The sequence below is a fragment of the Tachysurus vachellii genome, chromosome 1, assembly GCF_030014155.1.
Source record: "Tachysurus vachellii isolate PV-2020 chromosome 1, HZAU_Pvac_v1, whole genome shotgun sequence".
Classification (NCBI taxonomy): Eukaryota; Metazoa; Chordata; class Actinopteri; order Siluriformes; family Bagridae; genus Tachysurus; species Tachysurus vachellii.
Window position 1 is genome coordinate 4147810 of NC_083460.1, and position 21771 is coordinate 4169580.

The window sequence follows — 21771 nt, forward strand, 5'->3', positions numbered from 1 at the left end:
GTTTTTGTTTTATTTATAAAAGTAATAAAGCAGGAAAAACAGGCAGAAGGCAAGTTTTATTTTTTAAGGTGTTAAGTGCTAATTTAAATTCCTCACTAAGTGACACAGCTGTTCAGACATCTACAGGAAGTTTAATGAGGAGCCAAAACAGAGAAGAGACGGTGGGATCAGTGGAGCAGTGCTAGAAGATCAGAGTGAGTGAGGTGTAGTGAGGGGTGTGATAGAGGCTACTGGTCTGTTTTTGGCTCTGTATGCAAGCCTCAGTGTTTTATATTTGATGTATGGAAGCCAGTTTGGGGGAAAATAGCAATGTGGTGGTTTGGGAGAACATAGGAAGGTTTTAAAGAAGTCCTGCAGCTGCATTCAGGATCAGTTGTAGAGGTGGAATGGTGCTCAGAGGCAGACCTGCAGGAGCGAGGTGCAGTAGTCCAGCTTCTTATATTCTCTATGTCACCAAGATCACGTCCTTCAGTTGTCTGCGATACAGAACATCTCTGGCTCTCTGAAACAGAAAACACACCAGGGGTCAATCACAGTGTGTATTACAGCTCACCAGGTTACACAGAACAATAAAGAGACGAGAGATGAACATGCATCTGTCATTGTGATCATATCTGAATGATAATTATGTGAAAAGTCTTATATAATTTGATTGGTTGATGTCAGCCCTGTTCTAGAAATATCACAGCCATCATTATAAAGCTGATTTTGGATAAGTTTTGATACAGTTTTAATTAAATCTAAATGTGTTTTGATATTAATGAGTTTTAAGTGAAAATACAGGAAAAAAATGTAATTACGAAAAAAATCATCAGAAAAAAATATTTTGACCTCAACATGCCACTTTGGTGCTTTGACCCATATAATAATGGAGATTATGGGCAAAGTATAGAAATATTAACAATAATAACAATCAACAACACCGTCATCCAGCCTGTGTGTGTGTGTGTGTGGTTGTGTTTGTGTGTGTGTGTGTGTGTGTGTCTATGTGTGTCTGTGTGTATATTTATGCATGTGTGTGTCTGTGTGTGTATGTGCATGCGTGTGTCTGTGTGTGCATGTGTATGTCTGTGTGTGTTTGTGTATGTGCATGCGTGTGTGTCTGTGTGTGTGTATGTGCATGCGTGTGTATGTGTGTGTGTCTATGTGTGTGTGTCTATGTGTGTGTGTCTGTGTGTACAGTATGTGTGTGTGTGTGTGTGTGTGTGTGTGTGTGTGCATGTGTGTGTCTGTGTATGTGCATGTTTGTGTATGTGCGTGTGTGTGTATGTGCGTGTGTGTGTGTGTGTGTGTGTGTGCATGTGTGTGTCTGTGTATGTGCATGTGTGTGTATGTGCGTGTGCGTGTGTGTGTGTATGTGCGTGTGTGTGGGTGTATGTGCGTGTGTGTGGGTGTATGTGCGTGTGCGTGTGTGTGTGTGTGCGTGTGTGTGGGTGTATGTGCGTGTGTGTGTAATCGCACTTATTAGCACCTGTTTGTTGTATGCAGGGCTCTCAAGTCACTCATGTCTGTCTTTTGTCACACTCTCCTGTCACACATTGTATTTCTCACACAGAACAACCACTGGAGCTGCGAGCATCACTTTGAGCACAGAGTAAGTCATGATCTCCTGTTTTAATGTTACAGCAAATTCACAACTTGTTTGACACAAACACTGACATTGTGACTGCTGTTAGAGACGTTTCCCAGATAATCAGCATCAGTTTTTCATGAGTGTCTGTAACTTAGCCAACAGTTTTACAGCCTGTTCACTGACAACACCTGCTCAGAACAAGTAGTCTAGTCCAGTGCTTCTCAAACCGGGGGCCCTGAGATGGTGCCAGGGGGCCCTGGCTTTATGACATTTTATAAAATAATGAATTCATGATAAATTCTGAGTAATTAAATCTCAGAAAAATAAGGCTACTAACCAACAGCACTACACTGTATAATTTAATATGTTTTGTTTAATTCAAATCTTAAGTTTTGGAATGTTTTATGTCATAAATCTTCTTTTGGGGGGGCAAGTAGGGATGCACTGTATACATGGGGGGCCGCACGCCAAAAACTTTTGAGAACCACTGGTCTAGGCCTAGTCATATGTTCGTTATCACCCGATGACTGACATTGTCCATATTTGAATCTGCACCACTGCTTCTGTTTATTCTGATACTCAGAACTGTAGAGACACTGGACTGTAACTGTGCTTCCTTTCACACCTCTCACTCTGCTCTCAATCACTGACAGATCAAGCAGTTCCTCTTCCTGCTCATCACACTTTGTGCTCTAAAAGCAGTGTGAAGAGAAGAAGGCTGACAAAGGAACACATTTTTATAGCTGTTATAACTGAGACAGACTTCATTGCATGCCTTGAAGTGCAGACACATGGTATACTATTCTTAATAAATCTTTTCTACTTTTATTAATTCATGTTACTTTAAGCTAAATTTTAAAGGTTTTAAACAAGTCCTGCAGCTGCATTCAGGTTCAGTTCTATAGGTGGGATGGTGAGAGGCACACCTGCCAGGAGCGAGGTGCAAGAGTCCAGTGTCGACATATAACAAGGGACTGTACAAGCACCTGAGTGGCCTGACATTTATCATATAAACATTTAACAAGTTAGAGAATGGGAAACTTTTTTGTACTAAACTTTATTGCAATCAAAATAAACTCAATAAATTCTATACGAGGGGGGCACGGTGGCTTAGTGGTTAGCACATTCATCTCACACTTCCAGGGTTGGGGGTTCGATTCCCACCTCCGCCTTGTGTGTGTGGAGTTTGCATGTTCTCCCCGTGCATCGGGGGTTTCCTCCGGGTACTCCGGTTTCCTCTCCCGGTCCAAAGACATGCATGGTAGGTTGATTGGCATCTCTGGAAAATTGTCCGTAGTGTGTGAGTGAATGAGAGTGTGTGTGTGTGCCCTGCGATGGGTTGGCACTCCGTCCAGGGTGTATCCTGCCTTGATGCCCGATGACGCCTGGGATAGGCACAGGCTCCCCGTGACCCGAGAAGTTCGGATAAGCGGTAGAAAATGAATGAATGAAATTATGTATATACATAATTTCATTCATTCATTTTCTACCGCTTATCCGATCTATCTATCTATCAATCGATAGATAGATAGATACTGTCTGTGAAGTTGTAGGATCTCACAGCCTGAAAAGATTTTATTTACTGTTAAGTAACAGCACTGATGAGAAATTGTGGTGATGAAAGTTCATTAAAAGTGCTAAAAGGTACTAAAGGCACTGAAATAAGACATGACACATTACTAACTGTGGGAACAGTGGTGTCATTGCTCCTCTCTCTGGTCCTGGTTTGATTCTCTACTCTGCAATAAAGAATTAATAAATAAATAAAAATAAATGTACACATAGTCAACTGAATTCAATATTTATTGAATTGTATTCAATCAAAACAATAAATAAATAAATAAACAAACAAACAAACAAATAAATAAATAAATAATACATTTGTGCCACTAGAGGGCACCATCACCTCACCTATATTTACATTTAAATTCTTCCTAATCTTTACACTCATGTTCTGTGTACATCAGTGGAGCTCAAACTTTTTCTGCTTACTGTGGTTGATCTTCAAGCCCCACCTTTCCTCCATCACCCCATGAAATGGTTATGAAATACTCCAAGTTTACAAGGTAGAATTTATTGAAATATCAAGTTCTAAATCAATAAAATCAAACATCATGAAGTTCCAAAACAGAAGAAATAAAAGTGCAGTCGTGTTTCACTTTATGTTGAGTTAAAACACACATGGGTCTGGGTTTTGTCGGGGTTTTTGGTGTTTGTTTGTGGTTCACGTCACACATTTAGACACTGATGTTGTTATGCCCACTACATACACTACTGTCTCTCTATGTGAAGGTTTTTAAGATTGTTCTGTTGTAAATATTTTCCTGACATTAAACCTTCATTTTCTCACTATTTTTCCTTTCTTTGCCCAAAATAATGTTTTACTTTACATGCATCAATGACCCATTTGTTTGTTTATGGTTGCTTTGAGTGTATGAACTTTATTATCAATAAAGAAAAGCATTAATGAAGATAGACACAAAACCCCTGCGCCCTGTCATGCCTTTATTCCCCACTAGAGGGCAACGATAAGAACCGCGGGACTACAGGGTTCAGAAAGCTCATAACCAGCAATCAACATTATCTCCAGAGGAAAAAGACAAGTGATATTCATGACATTACAGACAAATACATTGTAAAGGCTCAGACTGTAATAACTGGTGAGTTCACAATCAGTGTATGTGACTTTCTTCCCCTCTGTTCTCCTGTTTTCTATTTGCCCACAGATTCTAGGTGTACTGTGTTTGACTCCTGACTGATTTATCTGACTGTCAAATCTGTGAATCTGTCCTTTGGTTGTATGAACACTGTATTATATTTGATTGTGTTGAATTTCTTGTTAATGAACGGCCAGTGAATGGATTTTCACATCTCAGACCTGCGCATTTGAAATAATAGAAGAAAGAGAACTAATTCAAAACTACAGACACACCACAGACACTTACCACATTTCTTTCTGAGCATACAGATGATGATGACCAGTATCACCAGTGGCAGAAGAAGGGCCACCAGGTACCAATGGTTCAGGGTCCAAACCAAACTATTGACAAACATTTGAAGCATTATTTAGCACAGACTGGCTGAATCAACTGCAGTGAAAATATTCATTAATTTAGTTCATTATTAATCATCATGCATTAATAATCCTTCATTCATCATCAGTAGTTAAATATCCTATTGGCATGTTCTCTAGTTAGGCAGAAGTGGAAAGTATCAAACTATTACAACATTTACAAATATTTTAAACATTCTACTTTAATAAAGTACTGTACCAAGAGAACATGTAGTTATTTTATTACTTTATACCTGTGGTGTAAATTGTATATAAATAAAATATAAAATGATATAAGCAGTAAATTTTCTTTCCTGGGAATATGGTACAGTAGGTTTGATCACTTGAAATATTTTTCCTTCATTCATATACATTAGCTCATGGTGATTGCCTCTCAGACAAATTTATAATGATATCCATTATTTTATGATGTTTATTTTTCACATCACTTCCATCTTTGAAAAAGTTCATGAATATAAATGTAAAACTGTAGAGGAAAACACCATGCCTAAATAACATGAAGCTTTCCTACTTACGTGTACGTATTGTCTTGGTGAACAGTTGTAGTCACTGTTGTAGTCACTGTTGTAGTCACTGTTGTAGTCACTGTTATTGTCTTTGATGTAGTGACCTAACAAAGGAAAATAATCAGTATGATTTCTCTCTCATCATTTGTTAAAGTTGACCAGTGTATGTGATAATACCTGGAGGTGGATCACTGACACTGATGTGAACAGGAACCTGCAGATCTCCTGCACTGCACCAGTACCATCCAGTATCACTCTTCTTCAGTCTGCTCATGGTCACACTGAAGGATCTTCTCCCATCATCCCTGACGTACACTGATGACTTCTGTGATGTTTCAGTCCTCACTGTGTTGCATTGTTCATCTTTAAATCTGCACCACTGCTTCTGTGTATTCTGATACGCAGCACTGTAGAGACACTGGATTGTAACGTTGCCTCCTTCCTCACCTCTCACTCTGCTCTCCCTCACTGACAGATCAGGATCTGAATAAATAGGCAGTAAATGGGTGGTGTAAGGGAATCTATAACAATTATAATTCTGACTCATTTCAGTTTCTTACCTCGACTAACTGTCAGGTACCAATAATCACGGTCATCTGGCTGCCATTTATCCCCAATTTCTACAGCACACCAACCCGTTCCAGACTCAGAGACAGAGTTCAGTTCCACCGTCAACAAATTCTGCTCTGGATGATCAATGACTGATGGATTTCCATTTGAGTTTGCATAGGCTACGATACTGCAGGTAGACCAATGGTACCCTTTGCACCAGAATTTACTGTTTGCTTTGTACTTCTCATCATAAAGACATGGAATAGTGACAGATCCTCCTCTTTTTACAGCTACATTTTTCAGTGTCCTCATGCTCTCTACCTCTGCAAGCAAGCCACATTAGGAAGCAGTATTAGCGTTACTCAGACACTGAATCAGGACGATCAGAACATTCAGGAATCACTGTGTCACTACTGAGGTACATTTAATCTACCAGTGATGAAAGCTGTTAACAGCCACTGCTCCATGAAAGGAAATAAACAACAAGAGCTTCTTTAACCCTTTAGAAAATGAAGGATACCCAGACAGTATATGAGAATGATAGAGTTTTAGTCTTACCTGATATACAGAGGAAAAACCCAAGGAGAGTTACAGAACCACATAGTGAGTAAAAGCTCATGTTTCTCTAAGAGACTTGTATGACAAATACTCTTCCTACTTGTGGCTGACGTTAATTTGTACTAGCTGACTTCCTTTTTTTCTTTTTTTATCTCATACAGTTACACCCTCTAAAAAAGGCACAAATAATTTTATATAATTATCATTTAATAATGTTTTAATTGAGGTATGTTTTTAAATTTCATTCAACAAATACTAAAAGTCAGTGTTGAACTGGCCACAGACAATAATTTAGACTCATGAAGAAACTTTGCCAGCTATTCACACCAAACATTAAGATTATAAATCATTACTCGTAAACTTTAAACCTTCTATAAGCGCAGACTGGTCACATGATCACATTTTTACACAGAGACCCCACATCACCACAGGGAATCACTTGTTAGTGACTGTGACTGTGACTCAGACACAAGTGACTGATATCACAGTTTCTGAAATGCATTATAGGTTATATGGTTACACAACCAAGTTATAACTGTAAAAAGAGCTCTTAAAAATTGCCACACTCTACTGCATTCAGCACAAAACCTCAGAAACCGGTCATTTTTAACCTAGATGACATTCTACTCTTCTTACCTACTCTGGAGACCCATGTTATCCATGTCCGCAAAGTTCTACAATGACACTTACAGAACGAGCTATTTGTAAAAGGGGAAAATGTGAATTTCACCAAATCACAACTTTTTCCTGGGGTACAAAGTAAGCGCTTTGACCCATTGGCCAACTCCAACCAGCATCAAAGAGTTGCAAAGATTCCTCAGCTTTGCAAATTTTTCAAACTGCACTGGTCAGAGTCTGCACAGGTCTTCGACAACCTCAAGCTCAAGTTTCCCCACTGACCCTATTCTATGACACCCAGACCCCAACCTACCGTTCTTCATGGAGGTCGATGCCTCCTGCTATGGGATTGGGGCCATACTATTCCTGTGCCATGGGACCCCAGCCAAGCTCCACCAATGCACATTCTTTTCAAGAAAGCTTACTCTGGCCAAAGCCAACTATGATTTGGATCATGTGGATAGAAATTTTAGGAGTGGAGTAACTGCCATACCATGTGTAACTGCCATACAACGTGTACATGGTTATCCTTATGTGACAATCTCATCCAATACAATAAAGAAACAAAGTGAAATTAATGCAGCAAAAAGAGAGAAACGATTAAAAGACAGAGAGAGATTAAGAGACAGAGACGATTAAGAGACAGAAAGCAAAGAAAAAGGAAGCTGTGGAAAAACTAAGAGAAATGGGGAAATTGTTATATGACATAAATAAATTAAATATATCTGATTAAAACTGTAAAGAAGAAGATCCAAAAGGAAGCTGATTCAACCCAAAGAGGAACAGACACTGTACCTAGACAGTTGGATCAAGACCCATCATCTTGCTGAAAGAAGATTATAGAATTGTTATAATTTTTCTTTTTCATTTTATAGAATGATACGTTTCCTTTACCTTTTATATGAATTTATGTAACCATTTTGTGATTAAGAAATGATATAATGGTCAATAGCATGTTTAAATATTAAGACAGAGAGTAACAGTGAAAGCTTATAAGGAAATCACAAGGCACAGCCGTGCAGCTGAGGAGAATTCTCAGGATGTTTTGCAGAAGCATGAGATCATGAGAGACCTGACAGGATGCTGACAGAAGCAGAATGACCGTTAAGAGATCATACTAATAAATGGTATAAATAGGGTTTTAGAACCAGTTATTGGTGTGCGTTCACCTTGAGGCAAGTTCATTGTGCTATACTTTGTTATTGCTTATAGAAGGTGCATCAGGAGAACAAACCCAAGCTTACACTTGGAGAGTGTTTCCTGGTTTGTTTTATCTTTGCATTTTACTTATTTCTACTTACGCTAGAATTGTTTGACTATTTGAAGGAGATTTTGTTTGTAATTTTCTTTTCTTTTACCTTACATATATTACACACATCTATTTGTATTACACTACTTTTAATAAAAACAAGGCCTCCCATTGTGAGGATCCTGAAAAGACAAAAAGGTCTAAGTCTGACTCCTTCATCTAAAGATTCAATCAATAGATTAGGTAGAAGGACTTAAAGAGGATCCTTTGTTAGAAGACAGAGGGACTACGAAGGACACCTGTGTTCAAGGTAAGACCAACTCTGATAAGTTGATCTTGTGTTTTCAAAACTAACCCGTGCAAACTAGGACACATCCTTTAGTGGGAGGGTGGAAGGGTTTCCTACGCACTCCGAAAACATGTGTTACTAAAGGACACATATGTCAGTATAATTACTTCAATCATCAGGAATTAGGTTCTATTAAGGAGACTTTGGAGGAACGGGGTCACTGGGGCTTGGTCCTAGTCATAAATACCCCATAGTGTGGCACATCATAGAAAAAATTCAAAGAGCACAACAAAACTAACCTCGTCCACCCGAATGCTCGTCAACATTACAGTATGTTCCCACAAGTTCTGCATCATCCTGCACATGGATTTTTACGCTTTTACCATCCATAAATATGTGGTGTGATTTTAGGTTTCATATTGGTTTAGGAGCCAGTTTAACAAACACAGTGCTACAATACAGTCAGAATCTAATCCATTCAGATTGTAATCAGATACCAGCACAGTTTATCAGAATGTCCATGCTGCTTGTGCGCCATTATCTTGAATTATTTCCTTAATTATATTTTCTACCGCTTATCCGAACTACCTCAGGTCACGGGGAGAAATGTTACAGTTACAGTAGTAATGTGTCTTATGTCTTATTGCAGTGCCTTTAGTACCTTTTAGCACTTTTAATGAACTTTCATCACCACAATTTCTCATCAGTGTTGTGCCTATCTCAGGCGTCATTGGGCATCAAGGCAGGATACACCCTGGACGGAGTGCCAACCCATCGCAGGGCACACACACACACTCTCATTCGCTGCATAATAATAGCATGCTTTAATTTAAAATCAGAAGATATTTTTCCTACAGGTTTTTACTCAGGATTTTGAGTTAAAATATAATGAAATAAAAACATGAAATATAAACACTTTAAATACATTTCAGATCAAGCAAAAGCCTAAAAAAATTAAAGTACAGAAGAGAATAAGTGAAATCTGATATCTACAGTGAGGAAACTGTTTTTTTTTTCTGAATGACTGAGGGTCATGTGACTGTGATGTAAGTCTGTGGAGTGAGTGTGGGGCATGTTGTCCTTGTCCTGACTGAGATTTTATCTGTAAGGATGTTGAGGATGAACACGCGACCCAGTAGAGATCCCTGAGGCTCCACAGCCAAACAGTAAGTCATCCTCTAAAGGGAATAAACACAATTGCTGTGTGAAAGTTTTGTAATTTTACGTTACATATTTGAGTGGGTTCAGTATAAATTTTTAATCACAAACCTCTTACTGGTAAACCTCATAGCTGTAGAGGGTCTCATTAGTGACATCATTTGGAGAAACCTAGAACAGGATATGAATAAAGTCCCTAACAGATTAGTGAGTAAAGTGTTTATTATGGATTTATACACTTAGATCTGTAGCTTGGACTGAACTGGAACAGACTCCATTTAACAGAGTTTACAGAGCTGTAGGTCACATCCTGCTTATTATAGTAATACTAATACTACTACTACTACTACTACTACTACTACTAATAATAATAATAATAATAATAATAATAATAATAATAATAATAATAATAATGTAGACTTCCACCAGTGGATTGCCATCTTTACCTTTGGCTTGCTTTTAGCCACAGTGCTGTATGTAATGGAGTCTTCATCTGTAAACGTGGCCTGTTTTTTACTCTAAATCACACACACACACACACACACACACACACACACACACACACACACACACACACACACACACACACACACAAAGATTTGTTTTAAATTATTATAATTATAATTCCAAGTTTTATTGTTACTACATGAAGTGAAATTTAGAGATTCCTGTTTAGGACAAAATAAATCACAGAAATGCTTCATACACTTTAAACAGACTTTATGAGACATTTCATCATCAGAGTATAAATACAGAAACTAATATGAAACACAGAACAGGTGAAGACAACAGGATAACACTGGACCAATGGATTGCCAGCTTTACCTTTGGTTTAGCTGTAGCCACAGTGCTGTATATAATCGAGTCTTCAGCAGAACAAGTGGGCTTATTCTTAGCCTAAACCACCAAGAACAACAAGAACAACAACAATAATCATCATTATTATCATTTAAATGCAGAATTTTACCAATGTATTGATCTTACCTTTGGCTTAGAAACAGCCACTGTGCTGTATACAATGGAGTCTTCATCAGTGTTCGCCTGTTTCACACACACACACACACACACACACACACACACACACACACACACACACACACACACTTCTATTTATAATGTATTAATTACATTAATGTATAAATTAATACAGTTTATTAATTCTATGATTCACATTAATGTAACTGTAATCTGAAGTCACTTAACCAAAATAACATATTTTATTTATTTATTATCATTTTTAATTTTATCTTTATTTAAAAAAAACTGAAAAAATAGGTAAAATGTTAAAACTGCCATCCCGCTGGGGAATGTTTGTGGCCAGAGTTTTAAAAAATGTGAATGTTGTAATTTCTTCTTTCCTGTCTTGAAAACAGATATATAGACAGGTTGTAGGATAGTTGTAGGATCTCACAGCCTGAAAAGATTTTATTTACTGTTGTAATGAGTCTGTCTGTGTTTCTGTCCTGTTTCTGTCTGCTGTCTTTCCCTGTGGCTAATTGTTTGCTCCGCCCACTATTTGGTTTCCATGGACATTAATTGTACTCATTCATCTCCTCAGGTGTGTTGTCTTTGTCTTTGATTGTCTCTGCTTTGTCATTGGTTCCTGTCAGCTATATATACTCTGTTTGTTCACTTCCCTGGTGTTGGTCGTTGTCTGATGTTGGATGTTGGTGTGCCTGTTCCTGTGTCCTGTTAGCTCTGTTTGCTGCCTTGTTCTGTCTGCCTGTCTGTTCATCTGTTTCTTGTGTTTTGGACTATTAAACTCTAAACTGCATTTGGATCCTCACTCGCCTTTGTCCTGCAACGTAACAACTGTTAAGTAACAGCAGTGATGAGAAATTGTGGTGATGAAAGTTCATTAAAAGTGCTAAAAGGTAATAAAGGCACTGAAAAAAGACATAAGATACAGCACTAACTGTGGGAACAGTGGTGTCATTGCTCCTCTCTCTGATCCTGGTTTGATTCTCTAATTCTGGAATAGAGAATAAATAAATAAATGAATAAATAAAAATAAGTTTACACATAGTCAACTGAATTCAATATTTATTGAATTTTATATAATTAAAACAAATGAATAATAATAAGAATAATAATAATAATAATAATAATAATAACAATAATACATTTGTGCCACTAGAGGGCACCATCACCTCACCTATATTTACATTTAAATTCTTCCTAATCTTTACACTCATGTTCTGTGTACATCAGTGGAGCTCAAACTTTTTCTGCTTACTGTGGTTGATCTTCAAGCCCCACCTTTCCTCCATCACCCCACGAAATGGTGATGAAATACTTTTTTTTTAGTTTACAAGGTCGAATTTATTGAAATATCAAGTTCTAAATCAATAAAATCAAACATCATGAAGTTCCAAAACAGAATAAATAAAAGTGCAGTCGTGTTTCACTTTATGTTGAGTTAAAACACACATGGGTCTGGGTTTTGTCGGGGTTTTTGGTGTTTGTTTGTGGTTCATGTCACACATTTAGACACTGATGTTGTTATGCCCACTACATACACTACTGTCTCTCTATGTGAAGGTTTTTAAGATTGTTCTGTTGTAAATATTTTCCTGACATTAAACATATTTTCCTGACATCATTTTCTCACTATTTTTCCTTTCTTTGCCCTAAATGATGTTTTACTTTAAATGCTTCAATGGCTCATTTCTTTTTTTTATGGTTGCTTTGAGTGTATGAACTTTATTATTAATTAAGAAAAGCATTAATGAAAATAGACACACAAAAAAACCTGCGCCCTGTCATGCCTTTATTCCCCACTTGGGGGCGATAATAAGAACCGCACGACTACATGGTTCAGAAAGCTCATAACCAGTAATAAACATTATCTCCAGAGGAAAAAGACTAATCCATTCAGATTGTAATCAGATATCAGCACAGTTTATCAGACTGTCCATGCTGCTTGTGCTCCGTTATCTTCATTATTCCCGTAATTATATTAAAGAGAAGGATTTCATTTTGGATGTTTATGTACATATAGTAGAAATTTCACCATGTGAAGGGTTTTCCTAATCATCACTCATATTAACACTGGCTTCACTAGGCAGTTATAATAATAGCGTAGCATAGCAGTGTGTAATAATAGCATGCTTTAATTTAAAATCAGAAGTTATTTTTTCTACAGGTTTTTACTCATTAAGCTTTGTGGGTTCTGCAGTGTGTTATGTTGTACACTAATGTTGTATTTAAGGACTGTAGACCATGTGAACAGAAATGATAAAAGCTAATGTAAAAGGATTTTGAGTTCAAATATAATGAAATAAAAGCCAAAGACTAAAAAAATGAAAGTAAAGAAGAGAATAAATGAAATCTGATAGATACAGTGAGGAAACTGAGGCTCATGTGACTGTGCTGTAAGTCTGTGGAGTGAGTGTGGGGCATGTTGTCCTTGTCCTGACTGGGATTTTATCTGTTAGGATGTTGAGGATGAACACGAGACCCAGTAGAGATCCCTGAGGCTCCACAGCCAAACAGTAAGTCATCCTCTAAAGGGAATAAACACAATTGCTGTGTGAAAGTTTTGTAATTTTACTTTACATATTTGAGTGGGTTCAGTATAAATTTTTAATCACAAACCTCTTACTGGTAAACCTCATAGCTGTAGAGGGTCTCATTAGTGACATCATTTGGAGAAACCTAGAACAGGATATGAATAAAGTCCCTAACAGATTAGTGAGTAAAGTGTTTTTTATGGATTTATACACTTAGATCTGTAGCTTGGACTGAACTGGAACAGACTCCATTTAACAGACTTTATTCACAGTTTTGTTTTTGAAAGCAGTGTTTACAGAGCTGTAGGTCACATCCTGCTTATTATAGTAATACTAATAATACTAATAATACTAATACTACTACTACTACTACTACTACTACTACTACTACTACTAATAATAATAATAATAATAATAATAATAATAATAATAATAATAATAATGTAGACTTCCACCAGTGGATTGCCATCTTTACCTTTGGCTTGCTTTTAGCCACAGTGCTGTATGTAATGGAGTCTTCATCTGTAAATGTGTCCTGTTTTTTACTCTAAACCACACACACACACACACACACACACACACACACACACACACACACACACACACACACACACACACACACACACAAAGATTTGTTTTAAATTATTATAATTATAATTCCAAGTATTTTATTGTTACTACATGAAGTGAAATACAGAGATTCTTGGTTAGGACAAAATAAATCACAGAAATGCTTCATACACTTTAAACAGACTTTATGAGACATTTCATCATCAGAGTATAAATACAGAAACTAATATGAAACACAGAACAGATCAAGACAATAGGATAACAAATCAGTAATAGAAATATGTAGAATTGGATCAATGGATTGCCATCTTTACCTTTGTAGCCACAGTGCTGTATATAATCGAGTCTTCAGCAGAACAAGTGGGCTTATTCTTAACCTAAACCACCAAGAACAACAAGAACAACAACAATAATCATCATTATCTTCATTTACATGCAGAATTGTACCAATGTATTGATCTTACCTTTGGCTTAGAAACAGCCACTGTGCTGTATACAATGGAGTCTTCATCAGTGTTTGCCTGTTTTACACACACACACACACACACACACACACACACACACACACACACACACACACACACACACACACACACACACAATTACATTAATGTATAAATGAATACAGTTTATTAATTCTATTATTCACATTAATGTAACTGTAATCTGAAGTCACTTAACCAAAATAACATATTTTATTTATTTATTATCATTTTTAATTTTATCTTTATTTAAAAAAAAAACTGAAAATATATGTAAAATGTTAAAACTGCCATCCCTCTGGGGAATGTTTTGGCCAGAGTTTTAAAAAATGTGAATGTTGTAATTTCTTCTTTCCTGTTTTGAAAAAGGATAGATAGACAGGTTGTAGGATCTCACAGCCTGAAAAGATTTTATTTACTGTTAAGTAACAGCACTGATGAGAAATTGTGGTGATGAAAGTTACTAAAAGGCTCTGAAATAAGACATAAGACACAGTACTAACTGTGGGAACAGTGGTGTCATTGCTCTTCTCTCTGATCCTGGTTTGATTCTCTAACTCTGGAATAGAGAATAAATAAATTAAAAAAATGAGTTTACACGTAGTCAACTGAATTCAATATTTATTGAATTGTATTCAATTAAAACAACAACAACAACAACAATAATAATAATAATAATTATAATAATAATAATAATACATTTGTGCCACTAGAGGGCACCATCACCTCACCTATATTTACATTTAAATTCTTCCTAATCTTTACACTCATGTTCTGTGTACATCAGTGGAGCTCAAACTTTTTCTGCTTACTGTGGTTGATCTTCAAGCCCCACCTTTCTTCCATCACCCCACGAAATGGTGATGAAATACTCCAAGTTTACAAGGTCTAATTTATTGAAATATCAAGTTCTAAATCAATAAAATCAAACATCATGAAGTTCCAAAACAGAAGAAATAAAAGTGCAGTCGTGTTTCACTTTATGTTGAGTTAAAACACACATGGGTCTGGGTTTTGTCGGTGTTTTTGGTGTTTGTTTGTGGTTCATGTCACACATTTAGACACTGATGTTGTTATGCCCACTACATACACTACTGTCTCTCTATGTGAAGGTTTTTAAGATTGTTCTGTTGTAAATATTTTCCTGACATTAAATTGACATTTTCTCACTATTTTTCCTTCCGTTGCCCTAAATGATGATTTACTTTAAATGCTTTAATGGCTCATTTGTTTGTTTCTGGTTACTTTGAGTGTATGAACTTTATTATCAATAAAGAAAAGCATTAATGAAGATAGAAACAAAAACCCTGCGCCCTGTCATGCCTTTATGCCCCACTAGGGGGCGACAATAAGACCCGCGGGACTACAGGGTTCAGAAAGCTCATAACCAGCAATCAATGTTATCTCCAGAGGAAAAAGACAAGTGATATTCATGACATTACAGACAAATACAGTGTAAAGGCTCAGACTGTAATAACTGGTGAGTTCACAATCAGTGTATGTGACTTTCTTCCCCTCTGTTCTCCTGTTTTCTATTTGCCCACAGATTCTAGGTGTACTGTGTTTGACTCCTGACTGATTTATCTGACTGTCAAATCTGTGAATCTGTCCTTTGGTTGTATGAACACTGTATTATATTTGATTGTGTTGAATTTGTTGATAATGAACCCCCAGTGAATGGATTTTCACATCTCAGACCTGCGCATTTGAAATAATAGAAGAAAGAGAACTAATTCAAAACTACAGACACACCACAGACACTTACCACATTTCTTTCTGAGCATACAGATGATGATGACCAGTATCACCAGTGGCAGAAGAAGGGCCACCAGGTACCAATGGTTCATGGTCCAAACCAAACTATTGACAAACATTTGAAGCATTATTTAGCACAGACTGGCTGAATCAACTGCAGTGAAAATATTCATTAATTTAGTTCATCATTAATCATCATGCATTAATAATCCTTCATTCATCATCAGAAGTTAAATCATCCTATTGGCATGTTCTCTAGTTAGGCAGAAGTGGAAAGTATCAAACTATTACAACATTTACAAATATTTTAAACATTCTACTTTAATAAAGTACTGTACCAAGAGTACATGTAGTTATTTTATTACTTTATACCTGTGGTGTAAATTGTCATAAAATATAAAATTATATTAGTAGAAAACTTTCTTTCCTAAATCTGGTACTCATTGATTTCATGTTTATTTACATAAGATCATGTGACATGAGAAAGTTTCAACAAGCAAGAAATGATCATGTAATGTTCACATGTTTGTCTTTGAATAAGGCAACAGATTTACAGAGAAAAACATCATGGTCTAAAGTGTTCAGCATTTTCTGCGAGAGAGAATAAAGATGTGTTTGTACTAACGTGGTTTCATAACGGCTGGGAACTGTCACAAACACTGTGGGCGAGAAATAACTCAGATTAGAAACATGTGTTAGGAAGAACTGATACACTAATTTTCTTCCAAATATGTACATCTGATGTTACCTGAATTGTGCTTTGAGTCAGATCTGTTTAAAAGAGAAAAAGAAAATAAGTTTCGTCACTTGAAATATTTTTCCTTCACTCATATACATTAGCTCATGGTGATTGCCTCTCAGACAGATTTATAATGATATCCATTATTTTATGATGTTTATTTTTCACATCACTTCCATCTTTGAAATGGTTCATGAATAAAAAACATGTAAAACTGCAGAGGAAAACACCATGCCTAAATAACATGAAGCTTTCCTACTTACGTGTACGTATTGTGTTGGTGAGCGGTTGTAGTCACTGTTGTAGTCACTGCTGTAGTCACTGTTGTAGTCACTGTTGTAGTCACTGTTGTAGTCACTGTTGTAATATTTGATGTAGTGACTGTTAACAAAGTAAAATAATCAGTGTGATTTCTGTCTCATCATTTGTTAAAGTTGACCAGTGTTTGTGATAATACCTGGAGGTGGATCACTGACACTGATGTGAACAGGAACCTGCAGATCTCCTGCACTGCACCAGTACCATCCAGCATCACTCTTCTTCAGTCTGCGCATGGTCACCCTGAAGGATCTTCTCCCATCATCACTGATGTACACTGATGAATTCTGGGATGTTTCAGTCCTCACTGTGTTGCATTGTCCATCTTTAAATCTGCACCACTGCTTCTGTTTATTCTGATACGCAGCACTGTAGAGACACTGGACTGTGACGTTGTCTCCTTCCTCACCTCTCACTCTGCTCTCATTCACTGACAGATCAGGATCTGAATAAGTAAATGAGTGGTGTAAGGGAATCTATACCAATTTTAATTCTGACTAATTTCGTTTTTTTACCTTGACTAACTGTCAGGTACCAATAATCACGGTCATCCAGCTTCCATTTATCCCCAATTTTTGCAGCACACCAACCCGTTCCAGACTCAGAGACAGAGTTCAGTTCCACTGTGAACAAATTCTGCTCTGGATGATCAATGACTGATGGATTTTCACTTGAGTTTGCATAGGCTACGATACTGCAGGTAGCCCAATAGTACCCTTTGCACCAGAATTTACTGTTTGCTTTGTACTTCTCATCATAAAGACATGGAATAGTGACAGATCCTCTTCTTTTTACAGCTACATTTTTCAGTGTCCTCATGCTCTCTACCTCTGCAAGCAAGCCACATTAGGAAGCAGTATTAGCGTTACTCAGACACTGAATCAGGACAATCAGAACATTCAGGAATCACTGTGTCACTACTGAGGTACATTTAATCTACCAGTGATGAAAGCTGTTAACAGCCACTGCTCCATGAAAGGAAATAAACAACAAGAGCTTCTTTAACCCTTTAGAAAATGAAGGATACCCAGACAGTATATGAGAATGATAGAGTTTTAGTCTTACCTGATATACAGAGGAAAAACCCAAGGAGAGTTACAGAACCACATAGTGAGTAAAAGCTCATGTTTCTCTAAGAGACTTGCATGACAAATACTCTTCCTACTTGTGGCTGACGTTAATTTGTACTAGCTGACTTCCTGTTTTTTCTTTTTTATCTTATACAGTTACACCCTCTAAAAAAAGCACAAATAATTGAATGTATTTATTGAGGTACTTTTTAAATTAAAGTCAGTGTTGAACAAGTCACAGGTAATAATTGCAAGAAAAAACAGACTCATGAAGAAAATTTGCCAGCTATTGACACTAAATATTAAGATTATAAATCATTACTCGTCCACTTTAAACCTTCTATAAGCGCAGACTGGTCACATGATCACATTTTTACACAGAGACCCTGCACCATCACAGGGAATCATTTGCACTTGTTAAGTGACTGATGTCTCTGGATCACAGTTTCTGAAATGCATTATAGGTTATATGGTAACACAACCAGGTTATAACTGTAAAAAGAAATCGTTCATTTTCGCTGACATTGGAGCTCTTTTTCTCTATTTTCATTAAAATTATTAAACCCAGAAGCTCCCAGGATGTTCATCAGGTTTCACACAATCACTCAACACAGAGACTTGAACCTGCAGTACATTTTATTTCTAATATTAAACCTCTGTTCATAGCAATTTTTGATTGATTTATTAATTTGATTGTTTTATTCACACAAAATTACACAGTTTTTGTTTTGTTATTTTATAAAGGTAATAAAGCAGGAAAAACAGACAGAAGGCAAGTTTTATTTTTTAAGGTGTTAAGTGCTAGTTTAAATTCCTCACTAAGTGACACAGCTGTTCAGACATCTACAGGAAGTTTAATGAGGAGCCAAAACAGAGAAGAGACGGTGGGATCAGTGGAGCAGTGCTAGAAGATCAGAGGGAGTGAGGTGTAGTGAGGGGTGTGATAGAGGCTACTGGTCTGTTTTTGGCTCTGTATGCAAGCCTCAGTGTTTTATATTTGATGTATGGAAGCCAGTATGGGGAAAATAGCAATGTGGTGGTTTGGGAGAACATAGGAAGGTTTTAAACAAGTCCTGCAGCTGCATTCAGGATCAGTTGTAGAGGTGAAATGATGCTCAGAGGCAGACCTGCAGGAGCGAGGTGCAGTAGTCCAGCTTCTTATATTCTCTATGTCACCAAGATCAAGTCCTTCAGTTGTCTGCGATACAGAACTTCTCTGGCTCTCTGAAACAGAAAACACACCAGGGGTCAATTACAGTGTGTATTACAGCTCCCCAGGTTACACAGAAGAATAAAGAGACGAGAGTTGAACATGCATCTAGTAATTGTGATCATATCTGAATGATAATTATGTGAAATGTCTTATATAATTTGACAGGTTGATGTCAGCCCTGTTCTAGAAATATCACAGCCATAATTATAATGCTGTTTTTGAATAAGATCAATGATACAGTTTTTTAATTAAATCTCAATGTGTATTGATTATTAATGAGTTTTTAGTCAAAATACAGAAAAAAAATTTACTTACCAAAAAAATCATCAGAAATAAATAGTTTGACCTCAACATGCTGGTGCTTTGACCCATATAATAATGGAGATTATGGGCAAAGTATAGAAACATTAACAATAATAATAATCAACAACACCGTCATCCAGCCTGTATGTGTGTGTCTGTGTGTGTGTATCTGTATGTTTGTGTATCTGTATGTTTGTGTATCTGTATGTGTGTGTATGTGTCTGTGTGTGCATGTGTGTGTGTATGTTTATGGGTATGTGTATGTGTGTGTATGTGTCTGTGTGCGTGTGTGTGCATGTGTATGTGTCCATGTGTGTCCGTGTGTATGTTTGTATGTGTGTGTCTATGTGTGTGTATGCGTGTATGCCTGTGTGTGTGCATGTGTGTGCATGCATGTGTAAGTGCATGCGTGTGTATTTGTCTGAGTGTGTCTATATCTGTGTCTGTGCGTGTGTTTGTGTATGTGCATGCGTGTGTATATGTGTGTGTGCATGCGTGTGTATGTGTGCGTTTATGTGTAATAGCACTTCCTTTCCTGTTTGTTGCAGGGCTATCAAGTGTCACGCATTTGGGTCTTTTGTCACGCTCTCCCACCACACATCCCACCACACATTTACAGTCCCTTCTTAATGTTAATAATACAAGTCGTAATCTGCGCTCTAGCCGATTCTTTCATTTCTGCATTCCTAAAGTCCGTACGTCCTTTGGTCGATGCTCTTTTCAGTTTTCTGCTGCATATGATTGGAATCATCTGCAGCTGACTCTTAAGCTTAGTTCATTTATATCGCTTTCTCCCTTTAAATATTCAATTCAGTCACTAACTCAAGATCACTGTTCTTGTTTTTAGTTTTTTGTTTGTTTTTACATTTCACTGTTTATAGCTGTGTTTGTGTATTGTATTTGTTTTTAAGTTGACTCTTTGTCAGGTCATCATTGTAAATGAGAACTGGTTCATGAAAACATCAAATTTCTCCCGCAGAAAAACTTTTTGGCTATTTATCATATATTTAATAATCCGCAGCACCCAAAATGTATCTGTCCGCACCGCTGTCTCTATGGAACCGGGCAGGAATCAAGCGCGTCTCCCCTGGAGTTCTTAGTCGAACCTGACACTTATCAGCCAATCAAAAAAAGAGGCTATACAATAGCCAATCAGAAAATAGCACTATCTGGATAAGATTTAACGCAACAGGCCGTGTGTGTGTGTGTGTGTGTGTGTGTGTGTGGGGGGGGGGGGGGGGGGGGGATTTTATTATGTTCATTTTTCACATCACTTCCATCTTTGAAATGGTTCATGAATAAAAAACATGTAAAACTGCAGAGGAAAACACCATGCCTAAATAACATGAAGCTTTCCTACTTACGTGTACGTATTGTGTTGGTGAGCGGTTGTAGTCACTGTTGTAGTCACTGTTGTAGTCACTGTTGTAGTCACTGTTATAGTCACTGTTGTAATATTTGATGTAGTGACTGTTAACAAAGGAAAATAATCAGTGTGATTTCTGTCTCATCATTTGTTAAAGTTGACCAGTGTTTGTGATAATACCTGGAGGTGGATCACTGACACTGATGTGAACAGGAACCTGCAGATCTCCTGCACTGCACCAGTACCATCCAGCATCACTCTTCTTCAGTCTTCTCATGGTCACACTGAAGGATCTTCTCCCATCATCACTGATGTACACTGATGAATTCTGGGATGTTTCAGTCCTCACTGTGTTGCATTGTCCATCTTTAAATCTGCACCACTGCTTCTGTTTATTCTGATACGCAGCACTGTAGAGACACTGGACTGTGACGTTGTCTCCTTCCTCACCTCTCACTCTGCTCTCCCTCATTGACAGATCAGGATCTGAATAAATAGGCAGTAAATGAGTGGTGTAAGGGAATCTATAACAATTATAATTCTGACTAATTTCGTTTTTTTACCTTGACTAACTGTCAGGTACCAATAATCACGGTCATCCAGCTTCCATTTATCCCCAATTTTTGCAGCACACCAACCCGTTCCAGACTCAGAGACAGAGTTCAGTTCCACTGTGAACAAATTCTGCTCTGGATGATCAATGACTGATGGATTTTCACTTGAGTTTGCATAGGCTACGATACTGCAGGTAGCCCAATAGTACCCTTTGCACCAGAATTTACTGTTTGCTTTGTACTTCTCATCATAAAGACATGGAATAGTGACAGATCCTCTTCTTTTTACAGCTACATTTTTCAGTGTCCTCAT

The 21771-nt window shown here is 37.2% G+C and overlaps 1 protein-coding gene and 1 long non-coding RNA gene across 2 annotated transcripts; both read right to left on the minus strand.

The window, feature by feature from the left end:
• Positions 1-445: 445 nt before the first annotated feature.
• On the minus strand, positions 446-21771 carry LOC132843023 (polymeric immunoglobulin receptor-like). Its single transcript, XM_060866072.1, has 14 exons — positions 21468-21771; positions 21085-21390; positions 17468-17782; positions 17092-17397; positions 14644-14699; positions 13973-14035; positions 12996-13082; positions 10402-10473; positions 9510-9596; positions 8718-8775; positions 5713-6027; positions 5330-5635; positions 2059-2240; positions 446-502 (listed from the first exon to the last, which is right to left on the minus strand). Exons 1-14 carry the CDS (start codon positions 21769-21771, stop codon positions 446-448), a joined length of 2514 nt encoding a protein of 837 aa, XP_060722055.1.
• On the minus strand, positions 3051-4747 carry LOC132860433 (uncharacterized). Its single transcript, XR_009649820.1, has 3 exons — positions 4519-4747; positions 3258-3312; positions 3051-3137 (listed from the first exon to the last, which is right to left on the minus strand). It is a non-coding gene; the product is annotated as an uncharacterized LOC132860433 (long non-coding RNA).

Excerpts from the sequence above, each read along its gene's own strand:
- LOC132843023 (XM_060866072.1), bottom strand. The coding sequence starts at position 21,771 with ATGAGGACACTGAAAAATGTAGCTGTAAAAAGAAGAGGATCTGTCACT. Across the intron at positions 21,391-21,467 it reads GTACCTGACAGTTAGTCAAG|ATCCTGATCTGTCAATGAGG; the intron begins GTAAAAAAACGA and ends CTATTTATTCAG. Across the intron at positions 13,083-13,972 it reads ACAGCACTGTGGCTACAAAG|AGGATGACTTACTGTTTGGC; the intron begins GTAAAGATGGCA and ends TATTCCCTTTAG.